Source organism: Zosterops lateralis, assembly GCF_965231275.1.
Source record: "Zosterops lateralis genome assembly, chromosome: 16".
Classification (NCBI taxonomy): Eukaryota; Metazoa; Chordata; class Aves; order Passeriformes; family Zosteropidae; genus Zosterops; species Zosterops lateralis.
In genome coordinates this window covers 9746240-9766069 of record NC_139776.1, presented here as the reverse complement: position 1 = coordinate 9766069, position 19830 = coordinate 9746240, and the positions used below count along the sequence as shown (strand labels likewise).

The following is a 19830-nucleotide window of genomic DNA, read 5'->3' as shown; positions in this document are numbered from 1 at the left end:
TGTTTAGCTAAGGTAGCAAAATTAATTACAAACAGAAAACAAATCCATGCTTCTTCTGTATGTCCATGGGTCTGAATGGAAAAGAGGCCTTGCAAAAGACAGAGGCCCCTGTGCTGAGGTTCGCTCTGGGCTGGCTCCAGCCCCTTTGGGTGCCTGGGAGCAGGGGTTGCCTAGAGCCCAGTGCACCCTCTGTAACACCAGGGACACCCAGGGAAGAGACCTGAATGAGGAACTGCAGGCCAGTGCAGGCTCAGCTCTGCTCCCTCATGGGATCCCTGCTGGGATTTGTCTCTATGTTTACCATGCACGTCCAAATCAAATGCAAGGGGAGTGTGACCTGTCAGTGGGAGCCCTCTGTGCACAAGGGGCCCCAGGGTGGCCGTGCCAACAGCCCCAGGGACCTGCAGCCCCAGCCACCCACAACCCTGCAAATGCTCCCTGTGCCCAAAGCAAATGCAAGTGGAGCTGGGGTGTGAAAAATAAAGATTGTTTATTTACAGAAGAGTAGCAACAAAAACAGACTACATGATGCGTTTTCAATGTAAGAATCTATATTACGACAGCAATCTATAAAAGGTACTGACCTTACAGAAACCTATATAATGTAGGAAACATGAAGAAGAGAATAAGGAACTCTAAAACATTATTTCCAGATGAAAATGCGACAACAAATTGTAAAGCATCTATCCAGAGGTGTGGCATCCTTGCCTGGCATCTCCATCAGCCCTGGAAGAGAAGCAAGTGCCAGGGTCACTCCAGGCAGGCCCAGAGGGCTGTTCCCTGTGCCCCCAGGCTGGGACACGCTGGCAGAGAGGGACTCTGCTGCCAGCACTGAGCCTGGCTGGGGCTGAGGGCTGGGCCCCAGGCAGGGGCTCCCAAAGCCTGGCCCAAAGCAAGCCCAGGGCAGGCTGGAGGTGCTGTTTGTGCCACCAGAAGCCAGGGACAGCCCTCAGGGCACCGTGTCCCTGAGCGGGGACACCCAGCCCAGCCCCAGCCTGGCAGCAGGGCACCCACTCTGCCTGTGGGCAGGCCATGGCCAGCCCCTGCCTGTCCTGCTGCTGGGCTACCTCTTCATCCCAAGACCATCTTCTCCTCCTCACCTTGCTCATCCACTTCCATGTCTTCAATGGAATCCTCCATTTCCACCTCCATCTCTTACTCCATCTTCTCCTCCACATCCACCTCCATCTCTTCTTCCATTTCCTCCTCCACATCCACCTCCATCTCTTCTTCTCCATAATCTTCTTTATCTGCTTCAGTGTTTTCCTCCATATCAATCTTAACATCCACCTCAATCTCCTCCTCAGTGTCTGTGACATCCTGCATAGGGAGCAAAACCTCAGGTTGGGGTCCCTGTCCCACATCCATCCCCACAGAGCTCCAGCCCACGCAGTCACTTGGGGCTGTCCACCTCCATGGAATGGCCCTGTACCTTCACTGGGACAAAGGTGAGCATCCTGCAGGGATGGATGGCAAGCTCCAGGCAGCCGAGAGAAACTGAGAATCACAGCAGTGTCAGAAGTTGTGCTTTCCCCCACGCTGCCTGGTCCACTTTGAGCAGAGTGTGGTGTGGCATTTTATAGCTGTTCCAGGCCCCCCTCAATATGACGTCCTGTGTCCTGGCAAATCATCTTCCTCAGACTCTTACATTGTGGACCACAAAAAAATCGAGCAACGAAGTATGCTGGCTTTCATCTTGCTTCCTCTATGAAAGATTCCTTCGTTTGTCTTGAATTTGAGACTGAACCATCAAAAAAGTTCTAAATAACTCTTGCTACGTTCTGTAGAAAGGAGAAAGTAGAAAGTACAAAGGAGAACCTTGTTTACTTTGGCAGTCAGTTGTTCATCCATATTCTCTTTTTTTCTCTCCTGCCATAACCCACATTGCCAGGTTCACTTTGAGATAACTGTTTAGTGCTATAATTTTATAGCTGTGGCATTGGCTTGAGTCTTTGAGATAGTTTATTAGAGAAATTATTTGGACTGTGGAGTATAATTGTTTAAGGAATTAACAGGTTGTGCCATATTTTTTGTGTTCTATTCGGGTTGGATACCCTGCAGGGATGGATGGCAAGATCCAGGCAGCAGAGAGATACAGAGACTGAGAGCAGTGTCAATGTTGTGTTTTCCAGCACATTGCCAGGTCCACTTTGAGCAGAGTGCAGTGCAAACTGTGCAGTTTACAAAGAAAGTTGCAGTAAGTCACTGCAAGCCATTGTCTCATGGCCACATGGACTGTCTGATGTGACATCATCTAAGTTCTCCTCATGGCCCTCTAGGTTTCAGGCTTGTCCATTCTGAGTGAAGTGGGGGGAAAGAACAAGTGCCAAATTAATTTTTAGAATTTTTTCTCAGTTTTCCAGATTCTGCTCCATGACAATGTTATGTACCACACAGACAAATTGGACAAAGACCTTCTTCCTTTAGTTATTTTTAGCTCAGGAAAAAAATTCCCTGGACTGGTTTTTGGTTCAGTTTTGTTGTTGGTTTCTTGTTGTTATTTTGGGTTTTTTTGGGTTTTCCTTTGTTGTTGTTCTTGAAGGTTTTGTTTTTCTCCCCTTTTTCTTGGAACAGTGAACCAGGTCTGGAAAGGTGAACCAGAAGGTAACCACGGCAACTGTGTCGCCTGGGTGTGGCATTTGCCAGCACTGTCCCAGGAGGGACAGATAAGAATCTGAGCGAGCTGGGCTGCACTCCATGACAAGGACTGTTTGAATTTGCCATCTCTTCATGCAGTAAGAGGTTTTATAGTCTCATATTAGTCATTTCCTATGCTTGTGGATACTTCACTTGTTGAAGATACAAGTTATTTGACTTTTATTACAAGGTCTTTTCCTGAATTGATTGGGAAACGAGCTGCTTGAATTTACTGTTCAGGAGGGACCTCATTCAAAGGTTTTCTCCCAAATTTGCCCTAAACCAGGAGAGATGGAATGATGAATGACGGAATCCTTTCCTGCTTTGGCTTGGAAAGGACCCTAAAGCTCATCTTGTTCCAACCTGAGCAACCTCCCCCCAGACCAGGTTGCTCAGAGCCTCCTCCAGCCTGGCCTTGCATGTTCCCAGGGATGGGGCATCCCCAGCCTCGGGGCACAGCCTGACCCTGGGCCTCACCACCCTTAGTGTAACGCACCACTTTCCTTAGATACAGCCCAAATCGACCTCCTGCAGTTGAAAGCCGTCCTCCCTTCTCCTCCCACCACAGACCCTGTTGAACACTCTGTCCCCATCTTTCCTAGAGGACCCTTCAAGTCCTGCACGGTCCCAGGGAGGCCTCCCCATGGCCCTCTCTCCTCCAGGCTCAGCATCCCCAGCTCTCTCTTCATGGGAGGTTATCAAGTGAAACAAAGGCACAGGCACTGCTGGGCTCCTTCCTCCACTCTGGCATCTCCCTTCTCCTTCCCTGACCCCTGAGTGTGTCTGTAACTCATCTCCTTGTCTGCCACTTCTGGAAGCCACACAAGTCATTTTGATCTTGGAAAGCCTTAGCAAGAAATACATTCTTGTTTTCCTTTCCTTACAAACATGTACCATGCATGTCCAAAGGAACTGCAAGGAGAGTGTGACCTGTCAGTGGGAGCCCTCTGTGCACAAGTGGCCCCAGGGTGGCCGTGCCAACAGCCCCAGGGACCTGCAGCCCCAGGCACCCACAACCCTGCAAATGCTCCCTGTGCCCAAAGCAAATGCAAGTGGAGCTGGGGTGTGAAAAATAAAGATTGTTTATTTACAGAAGAGTAGCAGCAGAAACAGACTACATGATGCATTTTCAATGTAAGAATCTTTATTACAACAGCAATATATAAAAGGTGTTTACATTACAAAAACCTATATAGAAATGTATGACACATAGAAAAGAGAATAAGAAACTCTAAAACATTATTTCCAGATGAAAATGTGAAAACAAACTGTAAAACAACTATCCAGAGGGGTTGCATCCGTGCCCGGCATCTCCATCAGCCCTGGAAGAGAAGCAAGTGCCAGGGTCACTCCAGGCAGGCCCAGAGGGCTGTTCCCTGTGCCCCCAGGCTGGGACACGCTGGCAGAGAGGGACTCTGCTGCCAGCACTGAGCCTGGCTGGGGCTGAGGGCTGGGCCCCAGGCAGGGGCACCCAAAGCCTGGCCCAAAGCAAGCCCAGGGCAGGCTGGGGGTGCTGTTTGTGCCACCAGAAGCCAGGGACAGCCCTCAGGGCACCGTGTCCCTGAGCGGGGACACCCAGCCCAGCCCCAGCCTGGCAGCAGGGCACCCACTCTGCCTGTGGGCAGGCCATGGCCAGCCCCTGCCTGTCCTGCTGCTGGGCTCCCCCTTCATCCCAAGACCATCTTCTCCTCCTCACCTTGCTCATCCACCTCCATGTCTTCAGTGTGATCCTCCATTTCCACCTCCATCTCTTCCTCCATCTCCTCCTCCACATCCACCTCCATCTCTTCTTCCATTTCCTCCTCCGCATCCACCTCCATCTCCTCCTTAGTGTCTGTGACATCCTGCATAGGGAGCAAAACCACAGAGTGGGGTCCCTGTCCCACACCATCCCCACAGAGCTCCAGCCCACCCAGGCACTTGGGGCTGTCCACCTCCATGGAATGGCCCTGTACCTTCATTGGGACAAAAGTGAGCATCCTGCAGGGATGGATGGCAAGCTCCAGGCAGCAGAGAGATACCGAGACTGAGAGCAGTGTCAGAATTTGTGCTTTAACCTACATTGCCTTTATACCTGAGACAGTGTCAGAGGTTAAGCTTTAACCTCTAATTGCCAATTTGACTTTTGAGATGTTTGAGTGTAATCAATTTTATAGCTGTGACATAGGCTTGAGTCAGTGAGATAGTTTATTAGAGAAATTATTTGGACTGTGGAGTATAGCTAACATGTTATGTCATATATCTTCTGTTCTGTTCGGGTTGGATACCCTGCAGGGATGGATGGCAAGATCCAGGCAGCAGAGAGATACAGAGACTGAGAGCAGTGTCAATGTTGTGTTTTCCAGCACATTGCCAGGTCCACTTTGAGCAGAGTGCAGTGCAAACTGTGCAGTTTACCAAGAAAGTTGCAGTAAGTCACTGCAAGCCATTGTCTCATGGCCACATGGACTGTCTGATGTGACATCATCTAAGTTCTCCTCATGGCCCTCTAAGTTTCAGGCTTGTCCATTCTGAGTGAAGTGGGGGGAAAGACCAAGTGCCAAGTTAATTTTTAGAATTTTTTCTCAGTTTTCCAGATTCTGCTCCATGACAGTGTTGTGTGCCACACAGACAAATTGGACAAAGACCTTCTTCCTTTAGTTATTTTTAGCTAGCTCAGGAAAAAAAAATTCCCTGGACTGGTTTTTGGTTCAGTTTTTTGTTGGTTTTTTGTTGTTGTTCTTTTGGTTGTTTTTTTTTTTTTTTTTTTTTTTTTTTTTTTTTTTTTTTTTTTTTTTCTTTGTTGTTGTTCTTGAAGGTTTTGTTTTTCTCTCCTTTTTCTTGGAACAGTGAACCTGCTCCGGACTGAAAATCTGGAAGAGCACACCAAGAGGTCACCCCCCGGCACATCCGGCCTGGGCGTGGCATTTTTCCAGCACTGAAGGGATGGATGAGAGACTGAACGAGCTGAGCTGCAATCCATGACAAGGACTGTCTGTTTGCCATGTGATCAAACAGTGAGAGGTTTTATGGTTTCGTATTATTCATTCTTATGCTTCTGGATACTTCACTTGTTAAGGACATGGGGTTTTTTTCGACTTTACTCCAAGGTCTTTTCCTGAATTGATTGGGAGAGGGGCTCTTGAATTTACTATTCAGGAGGAACCTCATTCAGAGGTTTTCTTCCAAATTTGCCCTAAACAGGAAAGATGGAATGATGAATGACGGAATCCTTTCCTGCTTTGGCTTGGAAAGGACCCTAAAGCTCATCTTGTTCCAACCTGAGCAACCTCCCCCCAGACCAGGTTGCTCAGAGCCTCCTCCAGCCTGGCCTTGCATGTTCCCAGGGGTGGGGCATCCCCAGCCTCGGGGCACAGCCTGGGCCTGGGCCTCACCACCCTTAGTGTAACGCACCACTTTCCTTAGATACAGCCCAAATCAGCCTCCTGCAGTAGAAAGCCATCCTCCCTTCTCCTCCCACCACAGAGCCTGTTGAACACTCTGTCCCCATCTTTCCTAGGGGAGCCTTCAAGTCCTGCACGGTCCCAGGGAGGCCTCCCCGTGGCCCTCTCTCCTCCAGGCTCAGCATCCCCTGAGACATGGGGTTAGGAGTTAGAGTGGTATTGATTAGAAATAAATGTTTAGGTGATGTATCTTGTTTAATATTTGTTGCATTTTACTGGGTTAAATGTCTGATAAATGAAGACAGGATCTACTTGGGAAAATAGGGTGTATGAGTGTCCTGGGTTGCAGTGTAGGATGTACACAAAGTATTTATTCTATCACCATCTTCATGAACTGTTGAAACCAGGTGGGCTAGTGTTTTCCCAAGCCCCCTGCCTTTTCTGCTAATGGCCCATTAACGCCTTTGGGGTGTTTTTCTGCTAATGACTTCTGGGGTGTCTCCTGCTAATGGCCCATGAGTCACAGGTAACTCCCTCCAGGGGTTATCTCTGTTAATGGGCCATCAAGGACACATTTCACACTTCTCATGCTATTGTGAGACGCTCTGCCCAGGGGGAGGAGCCAAGCATTCTCACCTGGATATAAGCTGGGATTTGGGACAGTGCAGGGGGTACTTACCCACTGGATTCCCAGAGGACCAGAGCTCCCAGACCTCTCTACAGGATCACTGCTTCAGGAAGAGCACTTCACCTGGACTGCTTCCACCATCCTGCTCAGGTTGTATTCTGACCCTGTCAGTGATTCTTTCTGTTATTGCATTTATTTTATTTTATTTTTACCTTTTACCTTTCTTCTCATTAAATTATATCTCTGACTTGGAGCCTCTCACTCATTTTGTTTTCAAACCACAACAATGAGTGAAAGTAATATCAAAGGATGCAAGGGTATGTGATAAGGGGAAGGATGATGTTCACCATAGGGCAAGTACACTGAACTTACAAGGCTACCACCAAACATGCTCCTCGGACTCCCGGAACTAGATTAGATCAGCCCCATAATTTGGACTGTGATCAAGTGATGAGTGAGCATGGGGAAGGAGAGAGGATGGGAAGGTGAATTTTGATTAGGACCACTTACTTCATCCCCTGAGAGCCCTGAGACGACCACCAGAGACAAGTACACAGGCACAAATGGCTGATAAGCTCATTAGCATACAAAGCGGGAAAGGTGGAGTGAGGAAATGAATATGCACAGATATATTGCAAAATGTATTTCATGTATAATGTATATGCAATATTTTTGAGGAATGCTGAGAGCGAGTAGGTGCACAAGCCTTTGTGCAACTATCCCGCAGGTGCCCGGTCAAATGCCCTACATTCTTAATTTATGACTCACTTTGTCTTTGAGTTTTAGAGTCTTTCCATGTGTCACTCCAACTCTCTCTTTATGGCACGGTTATAAAGTGAAACAAAGGCAGGAGCACGGCTGGGCTCCTTCCCTGACACCTGTGTGTAAGTCATCTCCTCGTCTGCCATTTGTGGAAGCCACACAAGTCATTTTGGTCTTGGAAACCTCAGCAAGAAATACTTTATTGTTTTCCTTTCCAGTACAAACAGTTTTTCAGCTTTTCAAATCTGAACAAATAGACATGGTTTTAAAAACAATAGAACACAGTCCTTTAACAGGATCAGTTATCAACTGCCTCAGAAAGCTGCCCATGCAAGGACAACCCTATGGGCACCATTTCCTTACTCTGCAAGCAATTAAAAAAATGCCCAGTTTTGTACAACGTTCCTTTCACTTTTTAAACATGAATAGCTGAGAACTGTAATAACAAACTGTCCATAGCTTCAAGTGACTAGTCAGGAACAGTCCAAACATAGCACCATTTTCCAGAAGGTCAGACTTCTTCCTTGTCCTAGCTTTCTTATGGCCAGTCCTGGCTCCCTCTTTTCTGGGAAGCTATTCCTGTTCAGCCACTCTAACCCAGCCCTGGCTGGGGAACAGGGAGCCTGGCCCTTGGCTTGGTTTTCTCTTTGGTTTTGTCCCTGGTGTCAGGGGAAGGAAAGGGGGCTTAGGCAGGATGCTCCCTGTGCAGGGTGAGGGCTTCCCTGGCTCATCACTAAGTACTGAGGGTTGGCTTGAGACTCCTTCCTTAAGCAGGAGAAAAATAAAAGCAGGTTTTGCAGGATGTCCAATGGCAGCAGGAGGTCATTCCTCAGCTGGAGAATTGTCTCAGCAGCTGGGGGTAGCTCCAAATCAGCAAAGCCCAGAGCAGGGACAGTGGATTCTGGTGCTGTGAGCACCTGGCAGGGCTGGACAAGTGCTGGGGAGGCCACATGTCCTCTATGCTCCCACAGCTGATGGCTCATGCTCCTCTGGCAGAGGAACTTTACTGCCTCGGGGTAACATGGTGTGGCTACTGGACTCAGTGAGCCCTGTGGTCCTCCCTAGCCTGGAAGCACATTCAAGGGAGCTCACACAGATTTTGTGGGTGAGAAAAGGTGCCCAGATGCATCTCTGCTGAGAGCTGCTGCTGGTTTGTGCTAATCAGAGCGCAGAGCTCCTCCTTTATGCAATCGGGGGGGATCAGGGAGGGAATCATGGTGCAGAGGAGCAGGGACACCCTGGTGGTGACAACAGGCACTGTGTGAGAGCCAAAGGCACGGTGGGGTGGAAGGGTTTGTGAGCTACAATGCTGAGAGAAAAACATGCTCCTCTGCTATAAAGTGCCAGAGTTGCTTGAATGGAGGCTCTTTAATTTCCTCCTCATCTTAGTAATGAAGTCCCCATTGGCTGATCAGCAGAGGGTGCCCATAGGAGAGGTGGGTTCTGTGTGCAGCAGCTCTGTAGGGCAAGGCTGGAGCTGCTCGGGAATGTGGAAGTTTTCCAGCCTGCCTATTCATGGGAAACAAGAGTCAAGCTGGGGAAATGATGTGCGTTTTTTATTCTGCGCTGGGGACAGCTTTCCAGAGGTGTTCTCACAGATGCCCTGCCTTGTTCCACATCAGTGTTGGTCCCAGGGCTACAGCCATCCCTGTGGGATCGGAAGAGCATGAGGTGGATGCAGACTCACTGCTGCACTCACACCCTGGAGCACGGGTGTCTCCTGCCTGGGACAAGGTTCACAAGTTTAATCAATAAAACAGGAGAGCCAGGGCTGGAGAACAGGACTGCTCTGTGCCCAGCTTGGTCTCTGCACAGACCTATGGACACACTTCTCCTTGGAAAAGAGAAGTTTTCCATAACCAGAGAGCCCAGGTGTAACCAGAGAGCCCAGCAAAGTGGAATTGCAAAGCACAGCAGCCCCAAGGACCATGGGGCTCTCTCCAAACACTGCTGCCACAGCTTTCAGCTACTCAGTGTGGGTCTTTGGAATATGGCAAAGGACATGAGGGCAGCATTAGGAAACTGGAATCAGGTGAGCACCATGACCCAGGATTGTTCAAAAATATACATACACATACCATATATATACATATACATATGCATATGTGTTTTCCTAATGCACACCCTTGTATGCTCCATAAGGCATGTGCATCTGCATGGAGGAGGGAGCATTAAAAATGGATTTACCAGACACAAGGAGATCTGCCATCTTGGAGAAGGGAAACAGTTCCCAGAGGACGTGTGAATATGTGTGTTCTTTGAAATCTACAGTTCCTGTGGTGAGTTTTGTTCCCTGCAAGGAGCCATGGCTCTGCTCAGTCTCTGGATTAAGACACAGCTGGTCTTTAGGTCAGAGAAACTATTCCTCAACTGCAGGGTTTTATTCTTCAAGAAAGAATAAATCCACAAAAAAAAAAAAAAAAAAAAAAAAAAAAAAAAAAAAAAAAAAAAAAAAAAGTTTCTGCCTCCAGCTTACTCTTGAATTGTCCTTCTGGAGTCATCAGCCCAGGAGCCAAAGCAACACCAGGTCAGTACCTGCTGCACCAGGCTCAGGACAGTTGCTCAGCATTAGGAGGGGAGTACCAGCATGGTGAAGTCAAGGAGAATTGAGGCCAACAAGATAAGGGGAGGAAAAAAAAAAAAATAGCAGCTTTTCATAAAAAAATTATCCCAAGAACTGTTGTCACATTGGAGCGAGTCTGTGTGATATAATTTAATCATGTCCTTCACAGCAGGAGAAGGAAGACACATGGCATGGCAGTGTGGCTAATGCTGCCTCCTCTCTGCCTTCTCTTCCAAGTGCCCGACCTGCTCTGCCAGCTCAGACACCTTGGCTTGACAGTCAAGCAAGTTGTCCTTCAGTCCTGTTATTTCCTGAGAGTGGGCAGCCAGTGTCCCGTTCACGTGGTCCATGTAGTCCCACAGACTGCCCGCGTGTTTCTCCAGCTCCTCCCTGATGTCGCCCAGGCTGCCGGCGAGGGTCCCCAGCCTGCCGCAGGCGCTCTCCACCCGCGCCACCCGCTGGTCAAAGTCAGACACCTCCTGCTGCAGGCCGTGGGCCACGCTCTTGCAGGAGCTCAGGTCGCTGACAATCCTGGCTTTGAGTCGCTCCAGGTCTCCCTTGAGGTTCAGGACACGGCGGTTGCTGAAGAAAAGCTGGGAGCCTTGGTCGTTGACTTTCTCCTGGATGGAGTGGACCTCATCCTCAATCTTCCGCTCGTGCTCGTCTAGGGAGGAGTTGACGTGTGTCACGGTGTCTGAGTACTGCGACACGGAGTCCTTGAGCCCTGTCAGAGACTTGCTCACGGTGTTCAGGTTGATCTTTAGCAAGGTGATCTCCCCTTGCAGAGCCCCCGATGCCTCCCCCTCGATTCGCCGCTGGATCTCCAGGATGGTGGCGTTCAGCTTGCGCAGGAGGTCGTAGTTGCTGTCCATCCGCAGGAGCAGGTCCTGGTTCTTGTTCTGGCAATCCTCAATCTCCGTGCGGAAGGTCTCCACATCTTTGGAGGCAGAGGTGCAGCCCAGGGAGCAGGTGGTCTCCAGAGTGATGAGGCGATTCTGCAACGCCTCCAGCGTCTCATCCGTCCGTTTCCTCATGCTGGCAAGCTCCCCTTCCAGCACAGGCACCACTGCTCCGTCCATGCCCATGGGAGAACTGACATTGTTCAGCTCCCCCACGATGGTCATGAACCTGTCCTCCAGGGTCTGCATTTTGTCTTCAAAGGCAGTCCTCATGCCATCCACCTCTGCCACCACTGTGCCTCTCATGCTGTCCTCTATACCAGAGCAGCAGCTCCCTGTTTCCCCCTCTGTCGCATTGAGCCTGGCTTCCAGGTCCTCAAACCGCCCTTCAAAGAGGTTCCCTAGGGTGGCAGTGGAGATTTCTCCATCCAGGCGTGAGTGGAGGTTCTTCTGGGACTCAGAGATGCTGTGAAGGCCTTTCTCAAGGATGTTCATGCGATCGGTGAGGTAGTCCAGGTTGCTGCAGCAGCTTTCCACCACCGTCAGCCCTTGGATCTGGGTCTCCAGCTGAGAGATCTCTTTCTTGATCTCTAGCTCCTTCCCATCCAGCGTCTGCTGCAGCCGCAGGTTGGCAGCTTTCTCCTCCTCGCACTGCTGCCGCACCTCTTGGATGCGGAAATCACACGTGGTCTGGATCTTGCCCAGCTTCTTCTCGAAGCCGTCGAGCAGCTCTCCACGCAGGTTGCTCAGCCTCGTGTCCACGTACTCCTCCAGCTGGTCGATGGAGGTGAGGGGCGAGGGCCGGGCGGACTCCAGCAGGTGCTTGATCTGCCCGTCGTGGTCCAGGACCATGCCCCGAACCTCGTGCAGCAGATCTGCCTTGTTTTTCAGCACGTCGCTCACCTCGGTCACTTTGGTCAGGATCTCCCCCACGGGAGGGTAGGTGGCCATGTCGGCTTTGTCCGCCACGTCCACCAGGCCATCGGGAATGATGCCGAAGCCCACGGAGGAGTCCGGCGTGCCCGGGCTGTTCATCAGGGAGCCGATCATCTTGGTGGTGTCCTCCTGGATGGCCAAGCGCAGGCGGTCCCCCAGCCCACTCACCATGGTGTGCAGGCTGTCGTAGGACTGGGAAAGGCGCCTCACCTCCTCCTCCAGCCGATCCAGGCGGTCCCCAAAGAGGCCAGGCAGCTTCCTGCCTGCACAGGGAAAGAAATAGAGAGGGCACAGTGAGGGCTGGTGCTCCTTTAGCTTCTCTCCTTCAAGTCTTTTCCCAGAATAACCTTTTGTTCTGCCCCATGTTACTGTTATTTCAGCAAATCTCAGCTCACATCTCTCCTTAAGCTATCAGGAAAGCCCCTTTCCTCTTGGGATCCAGTCTTCTATTCCCAAGTTCAACAGTAGGTGGTGATAATAGCCCAGGATAACCTAATCTTGAGACACAACCTATCAACCCCGTAATTAATGGAAAAAATGCTCTAAATCAATGAGGAAAGGCAATTTTGAAGCTGCACGTTTTGAAAAAAACAAGATATAAAAAGCGAGTGGTCCTCAAAGCAACCAAATGTCAGGTCTCTGATAGTAAACATATCACCTAAGGAATTTCTGCCAGGTTCATGCTCTGTGCTGAAACAGAGAGAACTTGGAGGTTTGAGTGCATGACAATGGTGTGGTGACCTGGGGGACCTGGGGACATGAAGCAGGAGCAAGATCTCACCATACTGATTCTTCTTTGGTCCTGGAAACAGGTCAGGGTGGCTTTTGGGATAGGGAGGAAGTCTGGGCATTGGAAACATCTTTTGCCCGGGAGGCATTTTAGGGCTGGGATGCTGGGGCAGAAGGCCAGGCTGGTCTGTCGGGCTGTCAGGGCACCCTTCTCCCATGAAGCCTGGGCAGCACCTCCAGGACAGCTCGGTCACTGTCTTGTATCCAATCTTGTATTTGGGCCTGAAGAAGGTGCGGTACCTTTCCGGGAGAGGGGAGGGAGAGAGAAGACAGTTTAGAGAAGCAACCTCAACATCAAGCAATAGAGCAGGCTCACAGTCCTGCTGGATGTGGGAGATCTGGGCACATGAGAAAGCCTGACTGAAACCCTTGTGCTGCACCTGCAGACCATGGCCCATCTTCTCCCAGAGCTCTTGCTGCACCATAGCTCAGTGTAGCATTACAGTGGGGTTTTGGTCGAGTATTTTTTAACCTGGGACACTGTGTTGATTTAGAACTGCAGCTCTAAGTGTATTCCTGAAGTCCCTGGCCTGATAGGTGACCACTGTGACAGATACCACACTGTTTGGCAACTTCTGGCCAGCAGAGCACAAGATGAAATGATTGAACTGATTTCAAAAGCCCTGCAAGCTCACATCACTTCCAAGAGGGAAGTGAACTGCTTGTAAAAGTGGTTTGCACTTTGAATTGGTCTACAGAGTTTCCTAGTGGGATCAAAAAAATCCTCTTCTCAAATGTAATCCTGTGTGGAAGCTCCCCTAGGGGCTGGAATACCTTTGGAAAGATGTTTTCTCTCTGTGTTGAGGGCATCAGTTTGCTGGGAAGCCTAAAGGGGCTTGGGCTGACCTGGTGGGGATCTCCAGGGTGATGCTGTGATGTGCACAGAGGAATGGCTCCTTACACTGCCTCCTGCCCCAGCTGGGATGTCCTGGGAAGTGTCTCCATCATGGATTTGGGTACTACAGCACTGATCCTCCCATACCCAACACACCAGGTGCAAGTCCACCTCACACCTTCCCCCTCTGCTCTCGCTCTGGATGGGGTCCCAGCAGCCAAGGGGGAGGATTCAGCTTCTCCTTGGCATTTCCCTGTAAGGCAGCAGTGATGGGACAGTACCCTGCTGGCTCCTGTGTTCCCTCACCAGCTGAGCTGAACCATACAGGGCTGAACATGGCACTTTTCTCACCACCTCTAAATACCAATGCTTTAAGCCTGCCTTTTGGAAATCTCCAATCTGAGTTTACCAGGGCCTGAAAGCCCTGAATTTTGTTGGTTTGCAACAGCACACACAATCAGCCTCTTGTTCTTCTCCAGCATGTTCAGCAGAAGGTCTTGGAGGAGCAGCACAGCCATCCATGCTGCAGAGGGGCTGCAGAAGGCACTTATCCATCAGTCAGGGCACCACACGGGGCTGATTCCCTGCCATCCATGTCCTTGTCTGAATCCAGTGTCCCCAGCCCAGGCTGCAGCCCCTGGCAGTGCTGCTTCCACATGATTCCCAGGGAGATACAGCCACCTCCATACACACCACAGGGCAGGGGGATAAACCAAACACAAATCCTCTGCTCCTTGAATCTCTTCCAAATTTCCCAACATCCTTTCCCAAAGGGATGATTTCAGAATGAGCTCTTCTTGTTATTCCTCTTCACAGATGCTGCTGAGTTTCAATGATCTTCTCTTCTGTTGCAGTGTGTAGAAACCTGCCTGGATGCACCACGGGAGATTGCTGCTCCAGCCACAGTCAGGGAGTGAAGAAAGGAGGAGCATTGCATCCAAAAGGCAGAGCACCTGCTCTGTGTCATCCCAGCACCTTCTCTGTGTCATCCCAGCCTCTGCAGAGGAGCTCAAAGCCTTGGGCACCTCCAAATCTTTCTGCTCCTGCTCCAAACAGCAGCAAGGGAAGTATCTGCAGCCAGCTGCACAAACATTAGCTGATTGCCCCAGCACGTGGAAAACCCATGTTTCCCTTTTGCCCATGGATGCAGCATCTGAGGCTCTGCAGCAAATTCGGCTGTGGGTCCATCTGCCCTCAGAAAACACCCTGGTTTCACTTGAAGGAGACAAAGAGAGGACATCGTAGTGATGGGAGAGGCTTTGGAGATCTCCTCCACGGGTACCAGCAGCTGCAGAAGGTCCTGAAGTCTCCAAATGCTGCTAAAACACTTGTGATGGAAAGGACGAGTGAGTGAGTGGGTCTGGCTGCCCGTCTCTGCCAGCAGAGGATGCCAGTAGAGCCCACAGCACCACCAGCACATGGAGAGTCCCAGCCAGCTGCCACAGGATGGGTACTAGACTCTGACAAAAACTTCTCTCACCCCAGTTTTCCTCTGTGCTCAGCTCTGCTCCACTCCTCAGGCCTGGGGGGATGCAGGAGAACAGCTTTTCCCCTGGAGCAGCATTCCTGGAGGGTGGTGAAGCACAAAGCCCCAGTGTCTGCCCTGCACCACGGGAGGCTCCAGCAGTGGCACAGTAAAGTGTTTCCTTCCAGCATCAATGAGGTGGCAAAGAGTTTTGCAAATATATTCCTGGAGCAGGAAGCACTAAGCCATCCCCAGCCACAGGCCCCATTTCCTTCTCCTCTCAGTCAGGTTCTCACTGAGCTGCCATCATTCTGCCACATTGCAGGTCCATGACAAACTGCTTTCCTACACATGCACAGGCACCTCCCCACTTCCCATGATTTCTAGATTTATTTCTGAATCATAGAATATCCTGAGCTTGAAGGGACCCATTAAGGATCATTCTGCCCCACAACTGCACAGATCACCCCCAAAAATCACACCATGGGCCTGAGATAATTGTCCAACACTTCTTCAACTCTGTCAGGCTTGGTGCCATGATCAGCTTCCCTGGGGAGCCTTTTCCAGTGCTCATCTGGGTGAAAACCTTTTCCTGATATCAAATTTAAACCTCCCCTGACAGTTTCTGAGGAGGGCTAGAGCTCCCTCTCCCTCCTGACAGATCCCACCTTGCCTCCTCCCAACACCACTGCCCTGCCACTGACTGCCATGTCCAGGAAAAGTCTTTCAGCCCCTCTCACTGCCATCTAAAAAGTGTGGGCTCATGGTCAGAAAGGTGGCACAGGGTCTCAGGAGAGAGAGGCCTTTGGGAGGGGAAGAGAATCATGCTCCAGTGTCCCCATACTCACAGCACTTTCCCTGGGCACTTGGGGCCCCAGCTGCACTTGTGGTACTCGGCCTTGACGTAGCTCTCGGCCCCGTCCTGCAGCGTGCACGTCACATTGCGCTGCACCACGTAGGCACAGTAGCTCCTGGGGAGAAACACAGGAGACAGTGTCAGCCCCTGCCCAGCAGACAGCACTGCCTGCACTGCCAGACACTGCCAGTGAGGTGTGGGGGCAGGAGCTGGAAGGAGCCCCCCAGCTTGGGCAGCTGCTGGGGAGGGGCATCACAGCCATGCTGCAGGAGCATGGTTCCTGTCACAGCCCTGTTGTCACCAGTGGTGGTGGTGTCCCCAGAGCTTGGCTGTGCTTGGCACAGCATGGACTGTGTGGTGAGACAGGCTGTGATGACAATCAGAATCCCAGCAGCAGCAGCTGTAGGAATAGCATCCCAGAAACAGCTCCAGCAGTGCCTGGCAGGGGTGGTGTGTCCTGCAGCAGCTCCTGGAGTGCTGCCAGTGCAGAGGCCAACCTAAAAGCCTTCAGCCCTTGCTGTGGGTGCTGCCACAGACAAGACACAGAGAGGAGATGCTGCTCTGTAGGGCTGCAGCATCATGGGCCCCTCCATCATGGAGGCAGGGACACGGAGTAGATCTGTGATGGAGGCTGGAAACCCCTTCTTATCTCTAGGACAGTTGGTAGAGAGCCTCTTCCCTCCTGCCACCTCTCTGCAGCTGGGTGCCACAGGTACCAGTCAGCTTTCCTGAGCCAAGCAGCAAAGGCAGGCACTGAGGATTAGGCTGGGAGGAAAGCAGTGTGTGGGAAGGATGGAGGACTGCTGGTAGGACAGATGGAGGCCAAGGCTGTTCCAGCTGAAGACAGGGCTGCCGGCAGGAGCAGATGGACTTGGTCCACAGGGGCAGAGACAGCAGGGATGTGTGGTGAGGCAGGGATTAAGGGGAGGGGGATGTGGCAGACGGCAGAGCGGGAGGAGAGGAGGGCACAGGCCCACGGAGCAGAGCAGAGCTGAGGCAGGAGGTCAGCGGGTTGGAGCAGATGGGCCAGCGCAAGCTGCAGGTGCAGAGAGGTGTTCAGTGAGGCGGGAGGACGTGGCTTCCCCTCTGCCAGCTGGGGGGTTTGGTATGGATGGGCAGGGAGCGTGTTTGTCTTCACCTGCTTGCCATCAGTGCTTGTCCCTCCTTCATCAATCTTTCCCCACTCAGGGTGAGCCAAAGTCCTGCTGCTCTGGCCCCTGGGAGTGACACGCTGGGGGCTGAGGGAGGGCTGTGCACACCCATCCTCTGCACACACACACACATACACACACACACGCTCCAATAGGAGACACCACAGCCCTTCTTACCAAACCTTTCTGCTTCATCCTGACAGTCACAGTCCCTTTCCTCTGCCTCCACCTGCCAGAGGTGTCTCAACATCATTCAGACCATCATGGCAAGCCCATGAGAGCTGGGCTAAGGCCCTGCAGCTCATTTCTGTGCTCAGCCCTGAAGCTGTTCTCCACAGGCTGTGTGATGGCCACGCCAGGGAATTCCAACTGCATCCCTGCCTGTGATCAGCCAGCTGAGCTGCAGCAACCCCAGCTGCCTCCCAGTGCCCTCATTCAGATGCCCTGACCAGGCTACACGATCTCCAAGAGCCCACCAGGGGCAGGAGCTCTCACTGTGAAGCAGTAAGGTGTGAGCAGGGTCATCCCCTCTTCAAGCTTCTCTCTGCTCCCTTCCAGCAGGGATCCCCTGATCCCACACCCCCAGCACATCCCATTTGCTCCTCCCAGGAGCTGCACCAGCACATCCATGCCAGCCCCTCACCGAGGGCTCCCTCTGATCCCCTGGGATGGACACACAGCTCCCATTTGTGACTGGCATTTCCAGCCTGCCCAGACCTGAGCAGTCTGTCCTGGCAAGGGGCTGCCAGGCTCAGAGCATGAGCAGGGCCCTATGCTGCTCCCTGCTCCTCCACAAGTGAGTCATTCATCCGTGCACAGGACCACAGGAGAAGGAAGGCCAGCCACTTCTCTTAGCTAGAGGCAAAGGAGTTCATGTGTGTATGTGGAAACTTAGGATCACCATCCATCCATAAATCCAGGACCTGCTCACAAACACACCACCAAGTGCCTCTAAGTTAGCTGGTAGCCAATGCAGGCAGATCTACCAGCCACTACTAATGAACACTGCCTACCTGTGACTGCTCGGGTTAGTGTGGCTCTGGCTCACTCTCCCTCTCAGAACCCCTTCCCTTTCTCACACACCTGTGGCAAGCAGTTTTATAGCTCCAGCCTGATGTTTTTAGAGCGAGCAGCTGGAAAATGTTACGGGTTTTTGAAAGCTCTCACTGGCACTGCCAGTATTGTTTGTCCCGAGTATTACTTTATTCATTTCAGCCTGTTCGTAATTCCACATCCTCCCTCTTTCAAAGGAGCCCGGCAGAAACTGCTCTAGCAAACAGGCAGAGGGAAGCGACACCCCCCTCTCCACCCCCAACATAACAGCTCTTATGCAACTAAACGGAGTCTACAGTATGTGTGAAACTCACATTCCTCACTGCCTGAGCTTTCCAGGTTTCTTGAAAACTTATTTAAACTCCAGCATGCGAGTATTTTACAAGCAAATTCCCTCAAAACCGACCTGTTTTCACACGTAGGTCCGTGCACCGCCATCCTCCTCTCTATCACATTATCACCCCCTACCCCTCCGGGCCCCAGTCACACAGAGCAGGTAGATGCACCTACCCCAAAACCCCCACACGGCACCCCCATCCCCAGCTCCGCCAGCCCCGTCCCGCACCGCACCGCAGCACACTTGTCCCCACCGCACGGAGCCCGTTCCCTCTTGGCAATACAACTCCCGGAGCCTCCTCTAGATGGAGGGGGGCACTGAGACAGACAGACACCGCTGCGCTGCCACTGCTCAGCACCTGGCGGAGGATACGGAGCAAGGGATGCCCGCGGCAGTACCCAGGGAATCTTGCCCTGCCAGGGATGCCCGCGGGCGAGCCCTGGGGAAGGTACCGGGGTTTGGGTCCCCGCGGCAGCCCGTCCCCCGGGGGTGCTGCCTGCAGAGCCCAGACCGGTGCCCGGCGGCCGCGGTCCGTTCCCGGTAGAGGATGCCCGACGGGGACCCGGCTCGGTGCCCGGGGGCGGCGGCTCCTGCTGCCCTCCGGATGGGTCGCGCGGCCGCGGCCGGGGGTCGCTTACTTGTGCTTGCCCACGGGCTTGCCGGGGCCGAGCTGCGGGCTGGAGCCGGCCGTGTAGAGGCTGTACCTGCCGCCGTAGGGCAGGGGGGCGGCGGGGGGGTAGAAGGTACCCTTGGCGTCGGCGAGGGCCAGCAGCGTCCCCAAGGAGAGGCAGGCGAGCAGCGCTCCGCGGCGGCGCAGCGCCCGCGCCCGCCGCATGGTCCCGGCACGGCGGCGGCGGAGCGGGATGGGATGGGATGGGATGAGATGGGACGGGGCGGCCGCGGGGCCCCGCCGGGACAGCGCTGCGGAGGGGACCGGAGCGCCACCCGCTGCGCCCTGCCCGGCCCCTGCCCTGCCTGTCCCTGTCCCCTGTTCTCGTCCCTGCCCCTGCCCGGCCCTGCCCGGCGGCACACGCCGCTCCGCCGCCCACCCGTCCCCTTTTGTACGGCGGCGGCGGGGGCGGGCCGCGCTCCTCCTCCCGCCCTCCCACGGCCGCCGACCCCGGCCCCGCGGGCGGGGAGACAAAGCGAAGCCCCCCGAGCCCGTTCTCCCCCCGTCCAGCCCCCGGCAGCGGTGCTGCAGCCCCCGCGCAGCCCGGGGGGAGCGCGCTGCGACCCCGGCGGGGGCTGCGAGGGGCTCGCACCCCCTCCCGGCCCCGGCCCCCTCTTCTCCCCTTCTCCCGAAGCCCCCTCCCTGCGCACCGGCCTTTGCCCCCGCGGGGTAGCAGGTGCAGCGGGGTCTGGAGCCCTCTGGCCTCTGGTTCCCCCCAGTCCCCAGCTGTGCCCTGTTGCATCCCGGAGCACAAGCGAGAGAAAGGCTGAAGGGGACCCTAACTCTGCCCCGAGGACATCTGTGCTGCTGCAGTTTGGCAGCTGTCAATAATATGGCTGGCACCAGCCTAGTGCATCGAACATCCC

At 53.0% G+C, this 19830-nt stretch overlaps 1 protein-coding gene across 1 annotated transcript; it reads right to left on the bottom strand.

The window, feature by feature from the left end:
- Positions 1–9608: 9608 nt before the first annotated feature.
- On the bottom strand, positions 9609–19129 carry EMILIN3 (elastin microfibril interfacer 3; the record flags this gene model as incomplete). The annotated part of the gene is made up of 4 exons (XM_083872948.1): positions 9609–12071; positions 12590–12837; positions 15746–15868; positions 18933–19129. 4 exons carry the CDS (start codon positions 19127–19129, stop codon positions 10177–10179), a joined length of 2463 nt encoding a protein of 820 aa, XP_083729074.1. The 3' UTR covers positions 9609–10176.
- Positions 19130–19830: the final 701 nt, after the last annotated feature.